The 15831-nt window shown below is 41.0% G+C and overlaps 1 protein-coding gene across 1 annotated transcript in view; it reads right to left on the bottom strand.

The window, feature by feature from the left end:
- Positions 1-619: 619 nt before the first annotated feature.
- The window catches only part of MBD4 (methyl-CpG binding domain 4, DNA glycosylase), a 60366-nt gene continuing 45154 nt past the window's right edge, over positions 620-15831 (bottom strand). Inside the window, exon 6 of the mRNA XM_044078477.1 lies at positions 620-5354. Coding sequence (XP_043934412.1) covers positions 5277-5354 — 78 coding nt within the window. The 3' untranslated portion in view covers positions 620-5276. The remainder of the gene's footprint in view (positions 5355-15831) is intronic.

The raw sequence follows: 15831 nt of genomic DNA, 5'->3' as shown, positions 1-15831 counted from the left end.
CGAGAATCGAACCGGAGAACCTCTTGCTGTGAGGCAGCAACGCTAACCGCTGCACCACCGCGGCCACCCATTCTAATCAGTTTGTCATACATATTATTTTCATATTCTTTGCTTTAAATGTCTAAAACTACATGAACAGAGTTAATTTCAAGCACACAGGAATAGAATGGAAACAGAAAGCTATGATTATAGTTCTAGGCCCTATCACTATAGCAACTTCACACTTTCACATATTAGATCCAAATGTGCCAAGAGAAAAAAAATCTATTCCAAGCAGTCTGCCCAAATGCTGCATCAAGCTCCTCTGCAGCTCTCCCTCTTACTCCCATTCCTTTCATTTGTCGAGTGCACCCATGAAAGTCTCTGGTGGCATGCATGCCACTCTTTCTTCTGTCCCTGCAATCGAGTATGCAATCACAGTCAAATAGGCATAAACATGAACATGAACTACTATAATTGACTGAATTTTTGGTGGGACTAATGAACATAACAAAGCAGTTTTTCTGTTGACAGAATATGGAAGTAATGAGGGTATTACCGATATATTTAACACCACAGAAACTTCAACATGTATATTACAAGCATACAGTCTTTTATAAATTAACAGATAGGAATTATATATTGTCCTAACAATATTTATTTATGTTGTGGTAAAAACAGAAGCTCACTTTAAACTTCAGTCTGTTGTTGCATTTTTCCTTGTTGTGGTCAACAACTAGAATATTCAGAATGACACACTCAGTACAATATAAATATAATCTCATATCCCATCAATGGTACAAAATCATGTTTAAACAGTTATAGACTGCAATATGATTCCACAGTTCATCACACTTGATCTGAGGCTTGTGGTGGCAAGATGAGTGACATCTAGCCAAATGTATTACTCTCTCAAGCTTAAAACACTGTTTTTCTAAAAGTGGCTTTATACACATTATAGTATATGACTCATCTCTCCAGTACTACTAAAACTTACTGAATTCTGATGCACACAGAAAAGGAAGTCCAAAATGATGCTTAAAAATATCCAGTCAGGACATGTCTTGGCCCATATATAATATATTTGCAGCCAACAGATGTATTCTTATTGTACCAGGTGATCTACAGGGGGATTCACCTTTATGAGTAAACATTTGGGTTCATCCTCTGTTTTGTTCCAGTTTGGCAGTTTTTCCTGAATGCTCGCATGCTTAGGAAGCACATGCCCATCACTACCTAACAGTAGTAAGATATGATCACAAACCACAGTATAACAGCATGCGTAGGCCATACGCTTGTAACATACCACTTTGACTCAACTAAATGAGTATACAGTAACCCAATATACAGGAAAATCTAACAGGTAGGCTTGAAAAGAAGCAATCTGGACAAACAGATTTGACATGAGGGCACATGGAAGGACCCAAGGAAGGGTTTCTCACACATAAACTGATACAGTCAGAGTGCTTCTGCTATATCTAACATGGAAGAGGGGACTCCTTCATAGGTCATAAACTAGGTTGAATTTCGAGCAATAAATCCACCAGGGTAGAAGGTGCTAAAGGACAGCCAAAAAGCTGAGGATCTGAAGGTTGAGTCCTGAAGTACAAATGTCATGAATGAGGTAATAATGAAGATGTACATTAAAGACCAATGGTTCAAAGCAAAAAGTGTCTATAGTGAAGACATTTTTGAAGGACACACGAGATGCAGTCTTGCCTCTACTGGAAGGATCTCTTGCTACAGTATATTCCAATATAAGCAATCCAATGGATGATGGTAAAAGATAATGCAGTAGGTAGTCTACTTGGAAGGGGCTTCCATAATGAATGGAAGCCCTTCCTCCCTGAAGTAATTGAGATCTACAGTTGTTTTGTTTTCCCAAGCATGTGCACTTGCTTCAGGTAAAGCCTGAACTGACAGTGCTCATGAAGGTTGTGAAGGGCTCTTTCCTCTCTGATTTTCACCTCTGTGAAGAAAGCATGAATGAGTGAAGTGGTTCAGAGAAAATTCAGACACCACTACTGGTAGGACATGTGGGCTGATCCACAGATTATCTGAACCTAGTGAAAGGCCACATATTGTTCCCTGCATGTGCACTTCTGAGACTTTGCCAGGAGAAGTGACAGCCACCAGAAAAAAAATCACTTTCCAAGATATAACCTTCAATGCTGCCAAAACAGCAGACTTGAACAGGGGAGGGACATGCTTGTCAATCATGGCATACAAACTGCCTGAATCAGCCTGTGCCGGGCCACAACTGTGCTCTCCATAAGGTCATAATGAACACATGCAACCTGACCACAGAATAATTGAGACCACAATAATACATCTGTAATAAGTCAGGATCACCTCTCTTCAGTAGCAGCCAGCAATGCAGAAAGCTAGACTCTCTCACCCAGGATGGGTAAGCTAGCATCAGCCATTCACTCACACCCCCCTTTCCTTGCCAACTCTTCTAGCACCTAGCTTTTGAGCCTCATGGGCAGTGCCATGTCAAATTTGTTTGGCACAAAGGAAAATTCAAATGACACCATCCTGTACTGGAAGTGATGTCCACTTACAGTGAATCAAAGGCATCTCCTGTAACAACTCCAGAGAGCAATATGTTAGAAGGTATCCTTCATGTCCAATAACATCATCCAGGTTCCTCGCAGCAGTAAGATATGACCAACTAGAAAGTTACCTTCCTGAACATCATGTATTTGATGTGCTTATTTAAGTTTCACATGTGTGAGACAAGATGGAAAAGCTTGTTCTCCTTCAGAACCAGAAAAGGAGAGAAGTAAAACAGCTTTACTCAAACGATGATTGCTTCTACAGCTACTTTCAAGAGTACAACCAGGTCCTGAACAAAGAGGTCTTGTAAACAAAATGTGGTCTCTTATAAGAGCTGTTTCCAAGAGGAATCGAAGAGCTGTAAGATGCTGCCAACCATGACTATATCCAGAACTCAATGGTCTTCTGTAATAGAGCTACAAGCTAAGGCAAAGTTGGGAAACCACCCCTTAAGGACAGCCACAGAGCACAATCAGGACTGAGACAATTGGGCCTCTTGGATTATCCACCTTGGTGGTGATTTAAAAGGCAGAGAAGGAAGCCTGTGAGATTATTCAAAAGTCTTCCTTGGTCTGTGAGGAGGCTTCTACATCTTTAGGGGTTGTCTGAATCCAGAAAGAGGAAAAGGAATTGACAACAGGGAACTGAAGGAGGACTTTAAAGGTCTTCCAACAGTGGAAGGCTTCTATTTTCTATTAGATCATGAAATGATTGCACAAAAAGAACCTCTCCCTTGAAAAATATGTTCAGGATGGAATTTCTGAGCTCCTTCATAAGGGAAGATGGACTCAACTCAACCATCCTCCAAAGGCATGCACCACAGCTTTGGCACCAGCTACAACATATGAACAGAGAAAACTGCAGCAGGTCACATGGAAAGCCACTGTGGAAGCCACAGAATATTAACTAATTTCTTCTTTAAGCTCAAACTCAACTCAGGGGAATGGGAGAAAAATTTCTCCTGTGCCTTATCCACTTGGCAGAACTAGAATATGGAGAGGTGAAACAAATAATTGAGGGCTCTGAACCCCAATATGGCAGAGCAGTAAGCTCTTGCCATCTTTGTCTAGGCATTTAGACTTATCTGATGATGAGGTGGCAAATTCTTGTGGTTTCAAAGGCCAGTGCTGGACCAAAGAGAGATCACAAAGGAGTAAGACAGAGGATGCTCCACTTAAATCGGGGGCTTACAGACAGCATATATCTTCTTGATGAATACAGTAGCAGCATTTCTGTGCTTGCAGGTAGCAATAATGGCATTCTTGATGAGAAACTCCACAGCAGGATGAACCAAGGCTCCTCTCTTTCATCCTCAGATGCACAACCAGGTCTTTCTGAGAGGAAGGAATACAGCCACAAACCAGTCCAAACAGAGCTTCATAAGCCTTAAGATCTTTCTGAAGGGGTTGTCTGAGGTGGGGGTGGGGGGCTACAGGCTGAAGAGGAGTTACTGTTCTTATCCATCTCAAAGATAACTTACTAGTCCACTGACTTCTGACAGGATTCCAAGTGTAATGAAGTTCCCTGCCCTTCACCAGCTCTAATGATAAGCCTGTAAATAGGCTTGCACAGGGATTATCAGGACTGAAGGTTGAATGACAAGAATCCAAAACTTGGCAGCGGGCTTGTCAAAGGGAATATAAGAACATGCGATGCCTGCACCAAGCAAAACAACTGCACCAGGATATAGTCTGTAAATGCACTTTTCCATACCTATAACTCCTACCACACTACAAGCATCTGTTTAATACGTAAGTCCTTAACCATGAGCCCTTGAATGGGAAGATCCAGCATAGCCTTTCAATATCAGCTATCAGATTTTGCTGAGCTCAGAGGGGACATCCTGGAAGAAGAGCCCTCAGACTGAATTACCCATGACCAACTGTCAGATACCTCCAGGGACTGTTCCTTGAAATCAAGCCAGTCAGCTTGCTGAAGCCAATCCACAATAGGATGAGCAGTGCCTACACCCTATAATGCACCTTTTAGGGAGGAAGTAGAAGACATTATCCTTGGAAGTAGAAGACAAGTTTCAGTTCGAGTCCTCATTAGCTAACATTTGTGAAGATCAAAGGGACATTTTTGAAATAAAACAGGCATATCTTTAGGAGGATGTGATACAGGCCTCCCCTCTAAATTGTGAGCTTTCTGATGGGTCTCTGGTAGACAACAAGGGCTGTGTGTAGGACCCTTGCAATGCTCCATGTCCAAGGAACCTTCAATTGCCACTACATTCTGCAAAGCAAGGCAGGCCAGAACTCTTTTCCAAAAATATCTGCAAGTGGTTTGGATGAAACATTGGCACTTAAGGTAGTGCTTCACATTACAATCCTCTCCCAAGTAGTACAGACATTGTTGACAAGGGACATGGTTTATAATTCACTTGCCACATGGATCACTAGAAGATTGCTTTTAAGCATGGAATACAGGAACTTTTCACCAGTGTGTGTCAGGATACAGATCTGAACTGTGTTCAGAGGTAGTACAGAACTGACTGACTCAGGTACTAGGTGTACTCTAATAATGTTAAGTCTTATATCTTGGCGTGTGTTGGCATAGAGTACATGTGGTCCTGGGAGATGCTGTTTTAGAGAAAAATGAAAAATAACAGAGGATGAACAAGCAAGAGAGATTTTTGATATTAGAGCTATACTTAGCCCTTTCTGTCTTTCTCCCTCCCCTTCACAGGCACACAGTCACTCGTATATGTACACATTTAAATCCATTCTGTTGTTTTTTCAGTCCACTCCCAGCTGTTTGTGATTCTCTTTTAGCCAAGCATGATAGAAGTTCAACTTGTGATCTTCAGGTTGGACCTAAAATGAATAAAGTACAAGGTTTTAATGCAAGAATATTAAAAGGAAAGCATTATTAAGGCAACATAAACCACACTAAGTAAACACCACTCATTTCACTAACATGGAAATTTAAGTTACTAATAGATATGCCGTGCTAAAAGCTGTTTTTAAAATGGTACAGGAATATACTAATCTTTGAATCAAATGAGCAAAATTTATAAAGTTAATGGTTAGTAATTTAGTGGAATCGCCTTCATTTTAGTTTTGTTTAATTTTGTAACCTTACAGATACTGAAATGTACTTAACATCTGAAACACCAATGGTAAATGCTTCTCTGGATGTTCTGAATATACTAAAACACTCTCTGCAAAAAGGGCGATCTTAACATGATTTCCCACTTACAGCCTACAATATGACATATTCTTATCTGAAGCTGTTAGCAGTTCTAAATACAGTGCAACTAAAGAAGGGGCTGTTAGACACTTTTAATGGGTCCTCCTTTCCAATACAACCCTATCAGAAATTCTCTCCCATACCTTTACCCTTGCATAAAATCTCTTGTAAATACCAAGAATTTGTGCTACTCACTCAGGACTAGCTTTAAGTAAAACTATCAGACTTTGTCAAATACCTCTGCTGCATCCATGTGCATTACTACTAATTGTTTCCCCCACTCTGAGGCTTTTCCTTTCAAGAACATAGTCTTAAATAAAATTGTTGAAGGTTTCTGTACTCTCTGTAAATCCACACCAATGCTGGTCTACCAGATTTCATAACATTTGTGCTATCCTAGCAGACAGAATTCTCATGAACAACTTATAATCACTGTTTATAACGAAGTCCGCCTTTGCCTCCCTATAACTGATAATAATTGCTTCCTGCCATGAGAGTGTTATCACTTGCCCCTCAGAAGCTGAACTCAATGACAGCATCCAGGCCTGTGTCATTTTATTTCCACCCATTTTCCAAAACTCTACAAGAAAGCCATCATCAACAGGGGACTTACCTGTTAGCAGCACAGCCATTTAAAGTTTGACCTCTTCTCTAATTAAGGAGATCAAACTCTTACTTTGCTCTTAATTTGAGGCAACTGTAGTCTTCCCAGGAAGACCACCCAGATCAGCTGAACAACTTGTATCTTTCTGGTTATTGCTATAAGGCTACCTGTACACATCCCTAAATAACCCTAAAGTTCTTGAAGTGTCTCTAGTCAGCTTATCTTGCAGTGTATCAGATATATTCCCAACTCTTCTGTCTACTGCTTGTTGTCTTAATCTCTGCACTAGATGTTTTGGGGCTCCGGAGTATTATCAAAGCACCCTAACTTTATTGCCATTCTTTTATAATCACTAAGCCTATCCAAGTAGTCTCTTATCCTTGCATTTACTTGCTACAACTGTTCCTACTGATTTCCAGTTCTTCTGCAGATGTTCTATTTTTTGCAAACTCCTTAAATGTACCTTAGTCTTCCTTTCTCATACCTTCTTGGATTTACTCTCTATTTACTGCCTTGATATTGTTTTAAATTATCTCATGCAGTAATAATCTAGCGGGAGCCTTCAATATGTCATTTAGCATTGTTGCTAACTTTCCTTTATGCCATTTCTGAAAATCTAGAATCTTCAAGTACCTGAGGAAGACTTCCATTACCTGGCTTTAACATCACTGCAGGACTACAGAATCTGAAGTCCTGAACCTCAGTGGTCTTATATTACTGATGAAAATTAATCTAAATGAACATATAAAAGTGTCCAGGGCTGGACTTAGGACAATAGGTGCCCAAGTTGAAAGGGCCACAGCTAACCCTGTGTGAAGTCCCCACACTGGGCCAGTAATCAAGGAGCCTGAATCCTCACTGCTGCCACTGAAGAGGGACGTTCACTTGGAACAAAAATGGCTAAACCCAGTAGTTCCAGATGCAGCTCTCTGTATCAAGCACAATTTCCCTTAAGAGCACACAGGGAACACACACAGTCCAGGGTCTAGGTTTCTCTATCTGTCTCCCTCCAGGTCCCCAATAAGACTCGCCCACTGGTACAGCTGTAGAGCTGAGACCTCAGCTGAGTGTCCAAGCAAAGTCCTCCAGCATCCTGTCACACACTTTGAGATTTAATTTACACACACACACATACACACACCTGGTAAAGGCTGGCACAGATTTACTAGCTATGCCACCTTCTACCCCGACTATAAGGTAGTTACACTGCCACCAAACACCCCAAAGCCAGCTACTCCAAGGCTCTTACAAGGGTACCCAGTTATACTGAGTGAAATTAATATTAATACAAATGGTAATGCTGACCAAACAGCCAGGCTTTCACGAGTGACCACAATGTCATCAATAGATATAAGCACTCTCAAAGGTTAAAATATTCTCTAAAGGACCAGCCACAATGTAAAGCTTACATATATTTAATAATAAATAATAAAAGAACATGAAAATACTAAGTATCTATTTACAATAAACACCACAGTTACAATCACAGGAAATATTAAAAATAAAAGAAAAAGCAATACTTAACAAATCTCACTATATTTTCCTGACCGATGTAAGAATTAGCATTCCCTGGTTACTTAATACTACAAGGCAAGATGAAGTAGGTGAGAGATCCTTCTTTGTCAGGTGTCATGAAACTTCAGTTGCACCTATTATTAAAATATCCTTTTTTTCCCCTAGATTGCAGAATGACATCACATACATCTGGTCATCTGACTTCTGGTTCCCATGCAACCGCCCTTGGCTAGAAGTTGTCAGGATTTAGCAGATAAGTGTCAACAACACACACACACACACACACACACACACACACACACACACACACACACACACACACACACACACACACACACACACACACACACACACACACACACACACACACACACACACACACACAGCCTTGCTAAGATCTGCTGCACCTCCTGGAAGTCATAAAAACCATAAAACACATCCATTCTTCCTACAGGAGCTAATAAATCATACTTTTACAGACACTGCATCTCTGGCTTCATTCAAAACTGAGAGATAACATCTTTATGGTCTAGGCCTAGTAACTTAATTTCTTACTTTTTTTCAAAGTCAGGTGAATTGAGATTAACCTCTTCTCTTCCAGTATCCTCTGCTAAAACATATACATTTAAACAGTTACAATAACACATGTATATTTCTTTTTCTGTTCAGCAGGGCAAACTGTTGGTACATTTTTAACACAAGCATCTGTACAAATCAGTTTGATACACAAATGACATATAATTCTTTACAAAATTCCAGCTAGCTGTGCTGGCATATGTTACACATCCACTGCCTGACTTCTCTTGCATTAGCTGTCAATATCTCACATAGTCACACCCTGCTAACCCCACCCCCAATCACACACACAGATATCACCCTGTGCCCCCATCCTAGCCTCCCCACACCATCCAGATTACTTTTTTTTTCATCCATTTTCTTACAGCTTGTCTTACAGTTTGTTTCCTGCATTTATTCATTTAGTAAATGCATTTTAAGTAGGCAAGACTGCTCTCTGATAACTTTGTAGAAAACAACTTCATTAAGCTGAGGGTCTGTGGGCTGCAAGGCCCATAGAAGCCTTAGGTATTCCAGATGCTGATAAAGTGCATTTTACAGTTTTTTAAAACAATTTTATCATGACCTGAGCAAAACTCATGATTAAGGGAAGAAATTCATTCTTGTTCTTCAACTTTTTTTCGGCTGAATCCTTTTAATACACCCGAACTGACCAAGACTATAATGTAATAACTAAACTAAGCTGGGGGTCTAGGGATTGCTAGGCATTACAGATGCTCTGAAGTACATTTTACAGTTTTTCCAACTCTTTGATCCAATGATGGCCTGACCAAAAATCATGTATAAGGACAGAAATTAATTTGTACTTTTTTTTTTATTTCAAGAAACAAACACGTTGTATCCATGGCTTAATGCTCAAAGTTAACCAAACAGCACTACAAAATAAATACAGAAGATAAATACTTTTGATACATAGATCATAGGTTGGTACTAGGCTATTGGCCCTAGGGCCTATGCAAGCCTAGCCATAACAATTCCCTGGATATTTCTTCCCACAATATTTACTTCTCTGGACCCCTGTCTAGCAGGGTGACTGACAAGATCCCCGGGGTGAATTTCCTATCTCCCATCCAATCATCAAGGTTCCTTTTGAAGAGGGCCAATGAGGCACTCTGCTTGACATGTATGGGCAGTCTATTCCAGAGTATGGGGAGTCTCTGGGTCAGGAACCTATCCCTCCAGCATGTTTTGTTCATTGTGATGACAAGGTTTAGATCCCTGGACTGTGTGGCTCTGATGGATTGGGATTTCTTTAAGTGGAGCATGTCCAACAGCTCAGGGTTTGACATGGCTTTGTATGTTAAGCAGAGATCGCCTCTGAGTAGACGATATGCCACAGAGTATAGCTGGAGTTTTTTTAGACGGTCAGCATATGGCATCTGCTTTAAGCCTGTGATTCTTTTAGTGAGGTATTTCTGCGGCCTTTTCCAGCTGTTGCAGATGTCTTGTAAGGTACATACCAAACGGGGCATTATACTCTATAATGGGTCTAATGAGGGATGAGTACAGTGGGACAGCGACTTCCTTTTTTCTGGATGAAAAACCCTTAGTGATGAGGTGTGCCACATAGAAGGATTTCCTGACGGTTGTGGCGATGTGGTTATCGAAAGTGAGACCACTGTCCACCTGTGTCCCTAAGTTTCTCATTACACTTTCGATGTTTAGTGTCCTGCCACCTATGTGGTAATTCATGGGTACATGTTTTTTTCCAAAGGGGATAACTATACATTTCTTGGCATTAAGCTTGAGCCCATGGCTCGGGCACCAGGCATCTGTTTCTGTAAGGCCCTTCTGTAGAATATCCACATCATTTGGGGATTCAATAATGGCCCCCAGTTTGCAGTCATCTGTGAACTTTGTTAGCCAGAGTCCCTTAGTGTTGGCCTGTACTTCAGAGAAGTAGATGCCAAACAAGAGTGGTCCCAGGACTGAACCCTGAGGTACTCCACTTGTCACTTGTCTGGAGCTGGATTTGGAGTCAGCTACTTTTACAGTCTGGGTTCTGTCAGTAAACCAGTTGGCAACCCATCGAGTGATGTAAGGATTTATGCCCAGCTTAGTAAGTTTATCTACGATTCCAGAGTGGGGGATGGTGTCAAAGGCCTTGGCAAGGTCCAGATAGGCTGTATGGGCAGCCTTACCCTCGTCCACAGCTCTGGAGACTGATTCGAAGAAGTCAATCAGATTCAGGAGACAAGATCGGCCCTTCACAAACCCAAACTGGGTGGGGTCCAGTGTTTGAAGGTTGCCAATGTCTTTGTTTATAAGTTCCATGATAATGCGTTCCATGCCCTTGCAGATTAGGCTTGTCAGACTGATGGGACGGTAGTTCCCGGGATCCAAGGCGGATCCTCCCTTGTAGAGCGGGATAACTGTAGCTGTGCGCCACTCAGTGGGCACGAAGCCTGAGGTGAGGCTATGATTAAACATGACACTTAGGTGAGTTGGCAGTTCATTTTGTAGTTCATGTAGTATACAGCCTGGGATGTCATCTGGTCCCATGGATGCTGTATTCTTAGCTTTTAAGAGTGCGGTTTCTACCTGCGTGGCCGTGATTACCGGAATTTGGCAATCTTTTGGTATTGAGATGGGCCCTTTAGGGGGTGAGAGGGGGGTGAAGTTGGCACTAAATCGATCTGCCAGGATATTGGCAATATCCTTGGGATCAGTATATTTAATGTCATTCTGTTGTAGCTCAGAGGAGATCTGAGCATTGCCATTTAGATTCTTGACATAACTATAGAATGCCTTGTGGTTGTCTTTGACATCTTTGGCAATTTTATTTTCGTAACTAGCTTTTGAGGATTTTATGAGGGATCTCAGCTTCTTACTGAGGCTGGTGAGGAAGTTTTTTGCATCCTGGGATTTTCCTCTTTTCTGCAACAGTTTCTTTCTTCTGTTGTATAGTTTGTTTATAGCAGGGGACCACCAGATTGGCTTCCTGTTTTTTGGAGAACAGCATCTTGGTTCTATTTGGGATGGCACGATTCATGCACGAGTGGATGTGCTCGTACAGTGCCTTAGTGTAGGATTCTGCAGTCGAACTTCCAGATCCCGTCTGCGTGGGTGTCGTGAAGTTTGTCACTTCTGACTTCAGTAGCATGAAGTTGGCTTTGGAGAAGTTTTTTAAGGAGGTTTCCTTACTGGGGGGTGGGGTGGGATGTGGATGTCAAGGGTGATTTGCTTATGGTCAGATCTGACCAATGAGGGGGTGACCACTGGTGTGGAGCATCTATCTCCCATGTTGGTAATGACCAGGTCTAGGATATTGGAGCCCCTGGTGGGACAATGGATTAGTTGATCCAGGGTGTTGGAATTTATGAATTCCAAGAACCGTTGGGAAAAGGAGTTGGTACCCGAGTAGTTTTCCCAGTTAATGGCAGGGTAGTTGAAATCACCCAGTATTAGGGTGTTTGGTTGTATCTTAATATTTTTCAGTACGTTTAGAAAGGTGTAGTGAGAATATTGGGGCATGGTGGGCGATCTGTAGCAAGCTACGATTTGGATTGCAGTCTTACTCAGTGTTAGTTGCACCTGGAGAATTTCAGATGCATTGTGTTGGGCAACTAGCGTAGAGGTGTGAATATCCTTGGTGAATATGGACACTCCTCCACCTTTAGTGTTTCGGTCTTGGTTTTGTGGCCGAAAAGTGTGGTAAGAATTGTAGCCTGGTATTGCAGGGGTGCTCTTTGGAGCCTTGAACCAGGTCTCAGTTACTGCACAGATATCGATGTTCTTCATTTTTAGGAGTGCCTCGAGAGAGTGCATTTTGAGGTTTAGACTTCTAGCATTGAGTAGCATTACCTTCAGATTTTGCATGCTAGTATCTGTTACGGTGGTGGTTTTATCCTTTGAACCTTGCCTAAAAAAAGGCACTATAGGGGTGGCAAGAGCTTTAGCCAGTAACCTAAATCCCAGGGATGACAGGTGCAGACCATCTCTGGCAAAGCATTGTGGTTTGTCGATCATGTCTTCCCAGGCAAACAAATACTGGATCCCCTTTGAATGACACCAGAAGCTTAGCCAATTGTTGAAGTCAATCATTTTTTCCTTATACTGTGGTATCATTCTGGGCGAAGGCAGGATGCTACTCAGGGCTAGGGTCATACCTGCCTGGGTCACATGATCCAAGAGCTCTTCCATGTCTCTTTTCATGTAGTCCAGGGAGGTACGTCTCAAGTCCTTCACACCAGCATGGACAATGACAGAGTTGTATTTGTACTTGTTGTGGAGTGACTTGAGTGCATGCGTTATGTGGTGGATCCTGGCACCCGACAGGCAGCTGACTGTAATAGACATCATATGTGGAAATAGTACCTGCCTCCCTACTCAACCTTAAAGAATGTAGTCACGTTATGTGTATCATCATCTAGTGTTAAACTGAAATAAAAATTAAGGGACGAACAGCTACAATTATATATTAGTTGCTGCTGTTGGTATGTATAGACAGCATGCCTTCTCACCCCTTCCCATAAAAGGCAGCCACCTTCTGTGTACCCATCTAACCTCAGACTTAAAACTGAAAAAAAAATAGAGCATATTTATTGTCAAACATGTAGAAAGAGAAAGCTTCTTTACTCTCCCCAAAAGAAAACCACCTGTACATTCATCTGATGTCTGACTGTGAGGAAAATGAAAAAAAAAATAATTACAGTAATGTTTCCAACTTGTTACATTTAGACATTATACTGATCCTGTTCTAGCTTAGCGATACTCTATGCACCCTTCTTAGGTTTGTGAGGAAAGTTAAAAAATAATGACCACACTGTCACCAGCCAAAACACAAGATGTTAACCTCTGAAGTTTGGGAGGAAAGGTAAAGATGTAATTTTATCAACTCCAACTCCCCACAGAAGCTACAGTGACCTTCTGTTTACTCCACTGAGCAGGGTTGGTTTTAGACTAGAAGGGGTCCAGGGTACAGGCCAGTACTAAGCCTGTGGCAAAATCCATTTGGTCTGGATATTCTGTGATGCATTTTATTACTTTTTTTTGTTTTGTTTTTTGAGAGATGACTGTAAAATTAACAAATGACAAGAAGGTCTGTTACTTTAATCCAAGCAAACTCCACCAAGCAGTTACAACCACGTCTGCGTAAAGTTTGGATGTCACATTGTGATAAAACAGGATAGCCATATAAAGCATTTCATCTTTCTTCCAAACAAAGCAGCCATCACACATTAAAGTACTTGTTAATGATGGGCATGCAGAAGAGTATAGGAGTTTGTGAGCAAATTTTATATGAATAAAATGTAGCAAGTTTTTTCTCTGAACTGTGAAGGCAATCCTGTTCTTGCCAGGTTTACACTTCTAAAATAACACTGCTCTTAATCACTGAAGATGGTGAAAAAGTGTGAAGATGGCGAAAAAGAAAAACTGTGGCTCAAAAGCTTTAGGGGTTATACTACAAAAGACCCTCAATCACAAAGAAGATGGCATGACAAAGCAAACAACTGGGCCATTACCTGGGTATAGTAAACAGTATGGTAGCTTACATCAACTTGCAAACTATGCAACTTGTCTATGAATCTCATCTGCAATTTACTAGTCTAGGTAAAAATACAAAGATAAGAGAAGGTTGACCAGAGAAGACATAATATAGATTTTATATCGTATTACTATATTCTTTACTCTAGATAAAAAAAGGGAAAAAATCTTAAAAAGACTGGTACCCAAATCTAATTAAACTCTTCTCTATCACCATCATCAATATCCTTTGCTCCTTTCCACATCTCATTTTTTTTTTTATTCTAACTTCACAAATATTTTGAAAACTCTTGTACATATATGAATACATTTCTATTTGCCTTGTTTTCATAATATATTTCTACGGGTCCACGACAGATGAATGAAACATCAGATCACCAATAACCACATCACTGACAGCAGACATCCCCGACAAAGGTAGGTCAAGGTATTATGGAATGGAACACATTTCCATTCCCGTAATACACACAAAAACACATTAAATGTGTATAGCAGGGGGGCAAGCCCCCCTGCACCCCCCATGTGGGGGGCTGCACCCCCCCTTCTTAAATATACTAACTCCGAGATCGCACTACAGTGAAGGAATGGGACTAACTCACATTCTGCACTACTCACCGTTGTTGGGGATGTCTGCTGTCGGCGATATCATCTCGGCAAAGTGGTCGTCGGTGGTCCGACGTTTCGTTCTTCTGTCGTGGACCCATTTCTACCATTGTACTTTGTTTTGTTTTGCATTGTTACTTCAGTGCTATGTAGTCTTGTTTACTTGGCATGCATCTTTGCTTTTTTTACTATCACTTCAGTGTTATGTATGTTTGTCTTGTGTACTTTTTATGTTTGGTCAGTTATTAACCCCCGGGCTAGGACTGAAATTAGTCAGAATTCATCAGTGCTCTACCTCAGTAAATAAATAAACAAACAAATATATAAATACAACTGTTGTACTGTCAGAATTTTCAGAAGCAGGAAAATATTTATTTATTTACTTGCATTTAAATAACTAGGGAATTCTGACTGGACAAAAATCCTTTTCAGCTGAGCCCTGAGAAGGAATGCTCCACATTACATACATTTGCATGAGCCAAGAGTTAACAAGCACTGTATAACTTAAAAGTGATCACCATGTTATAGCCATTACACAGTATTCACTGCATGTTAAGCTCACACACATCAACAGGGCATTCAGTATTATTTCATAGTGTATGTATGTATGTACTCCACTGCAGGTTTATAGGTTCATAGATTCATAGGTAAGTACTAGGCTAGCTACCCTTACAGGGTACTTTAAGCCTACGCAATTTCCCTTTTGGTGCTTGAATTAACGTATCTCATCTGGTGTCAGACTGTCCTTACTCATCCCATGGTTGAAAATGATGTATTACTCCTAGTTAGAATTACTGGGATCATACAATAATTTGAGGAGATCCAAGCATAGGATAAAGCATTTAGGAACGGTCTCTGTCCGTTAGTACTAAAAGCAGCAGTCCTGAGGTAAATTTTCAGTTTCCTATCAATAGATCAAAACTGCTCTTGAATACAGACCAGGATGAGCTTTGTTTTATGTGGAAGGGGAATCTGTTCTAGAGTAGCAATATCCTCTGCAAGATGTACCTGTCCCTCCAAACCATTCTGTTGATGCTGCAGAAGAGATTTAGATCCCTAGACTGTGAATTGCTGATGCTATTTGATTTAGTTATGTGCAATAAATCCATCAGTAATATGTCAGGGGATGCCTTGTATGCCAGATACAGGTCACTTCTCAGCAGTCTGCAGGACACAGTTTATAGTGCCAGAGCTATGAGCCAGGCCACATAGGACATATTCAGGCCTTGCATCCTTTTAGTAAAGTATCTTATTTTAGCAAACAGATAACAAATGAGGCACACACACATACATACATACATACACACACACACACA

The sequence above is a fragment of the Protopterus annectens genome, chromosome 7.part1 (genome assembly GCF_019279795.1).
Source record: "Protopterus annectens isolate FY-2018-M chromosome 7.part1, PAN1.0, whole genome shotgun sequence".
In the NCBI taxonomy this organism is placed as follows: domain Eukaryota; kingdom Metazoa; phylum Chordata; order Ceratodontiformes; family Protopteridae; genus Protopterus; species Protopterus annectens.
This window is presented reverse-complemented; position numbering and strand designations above follow the sequence as displayed.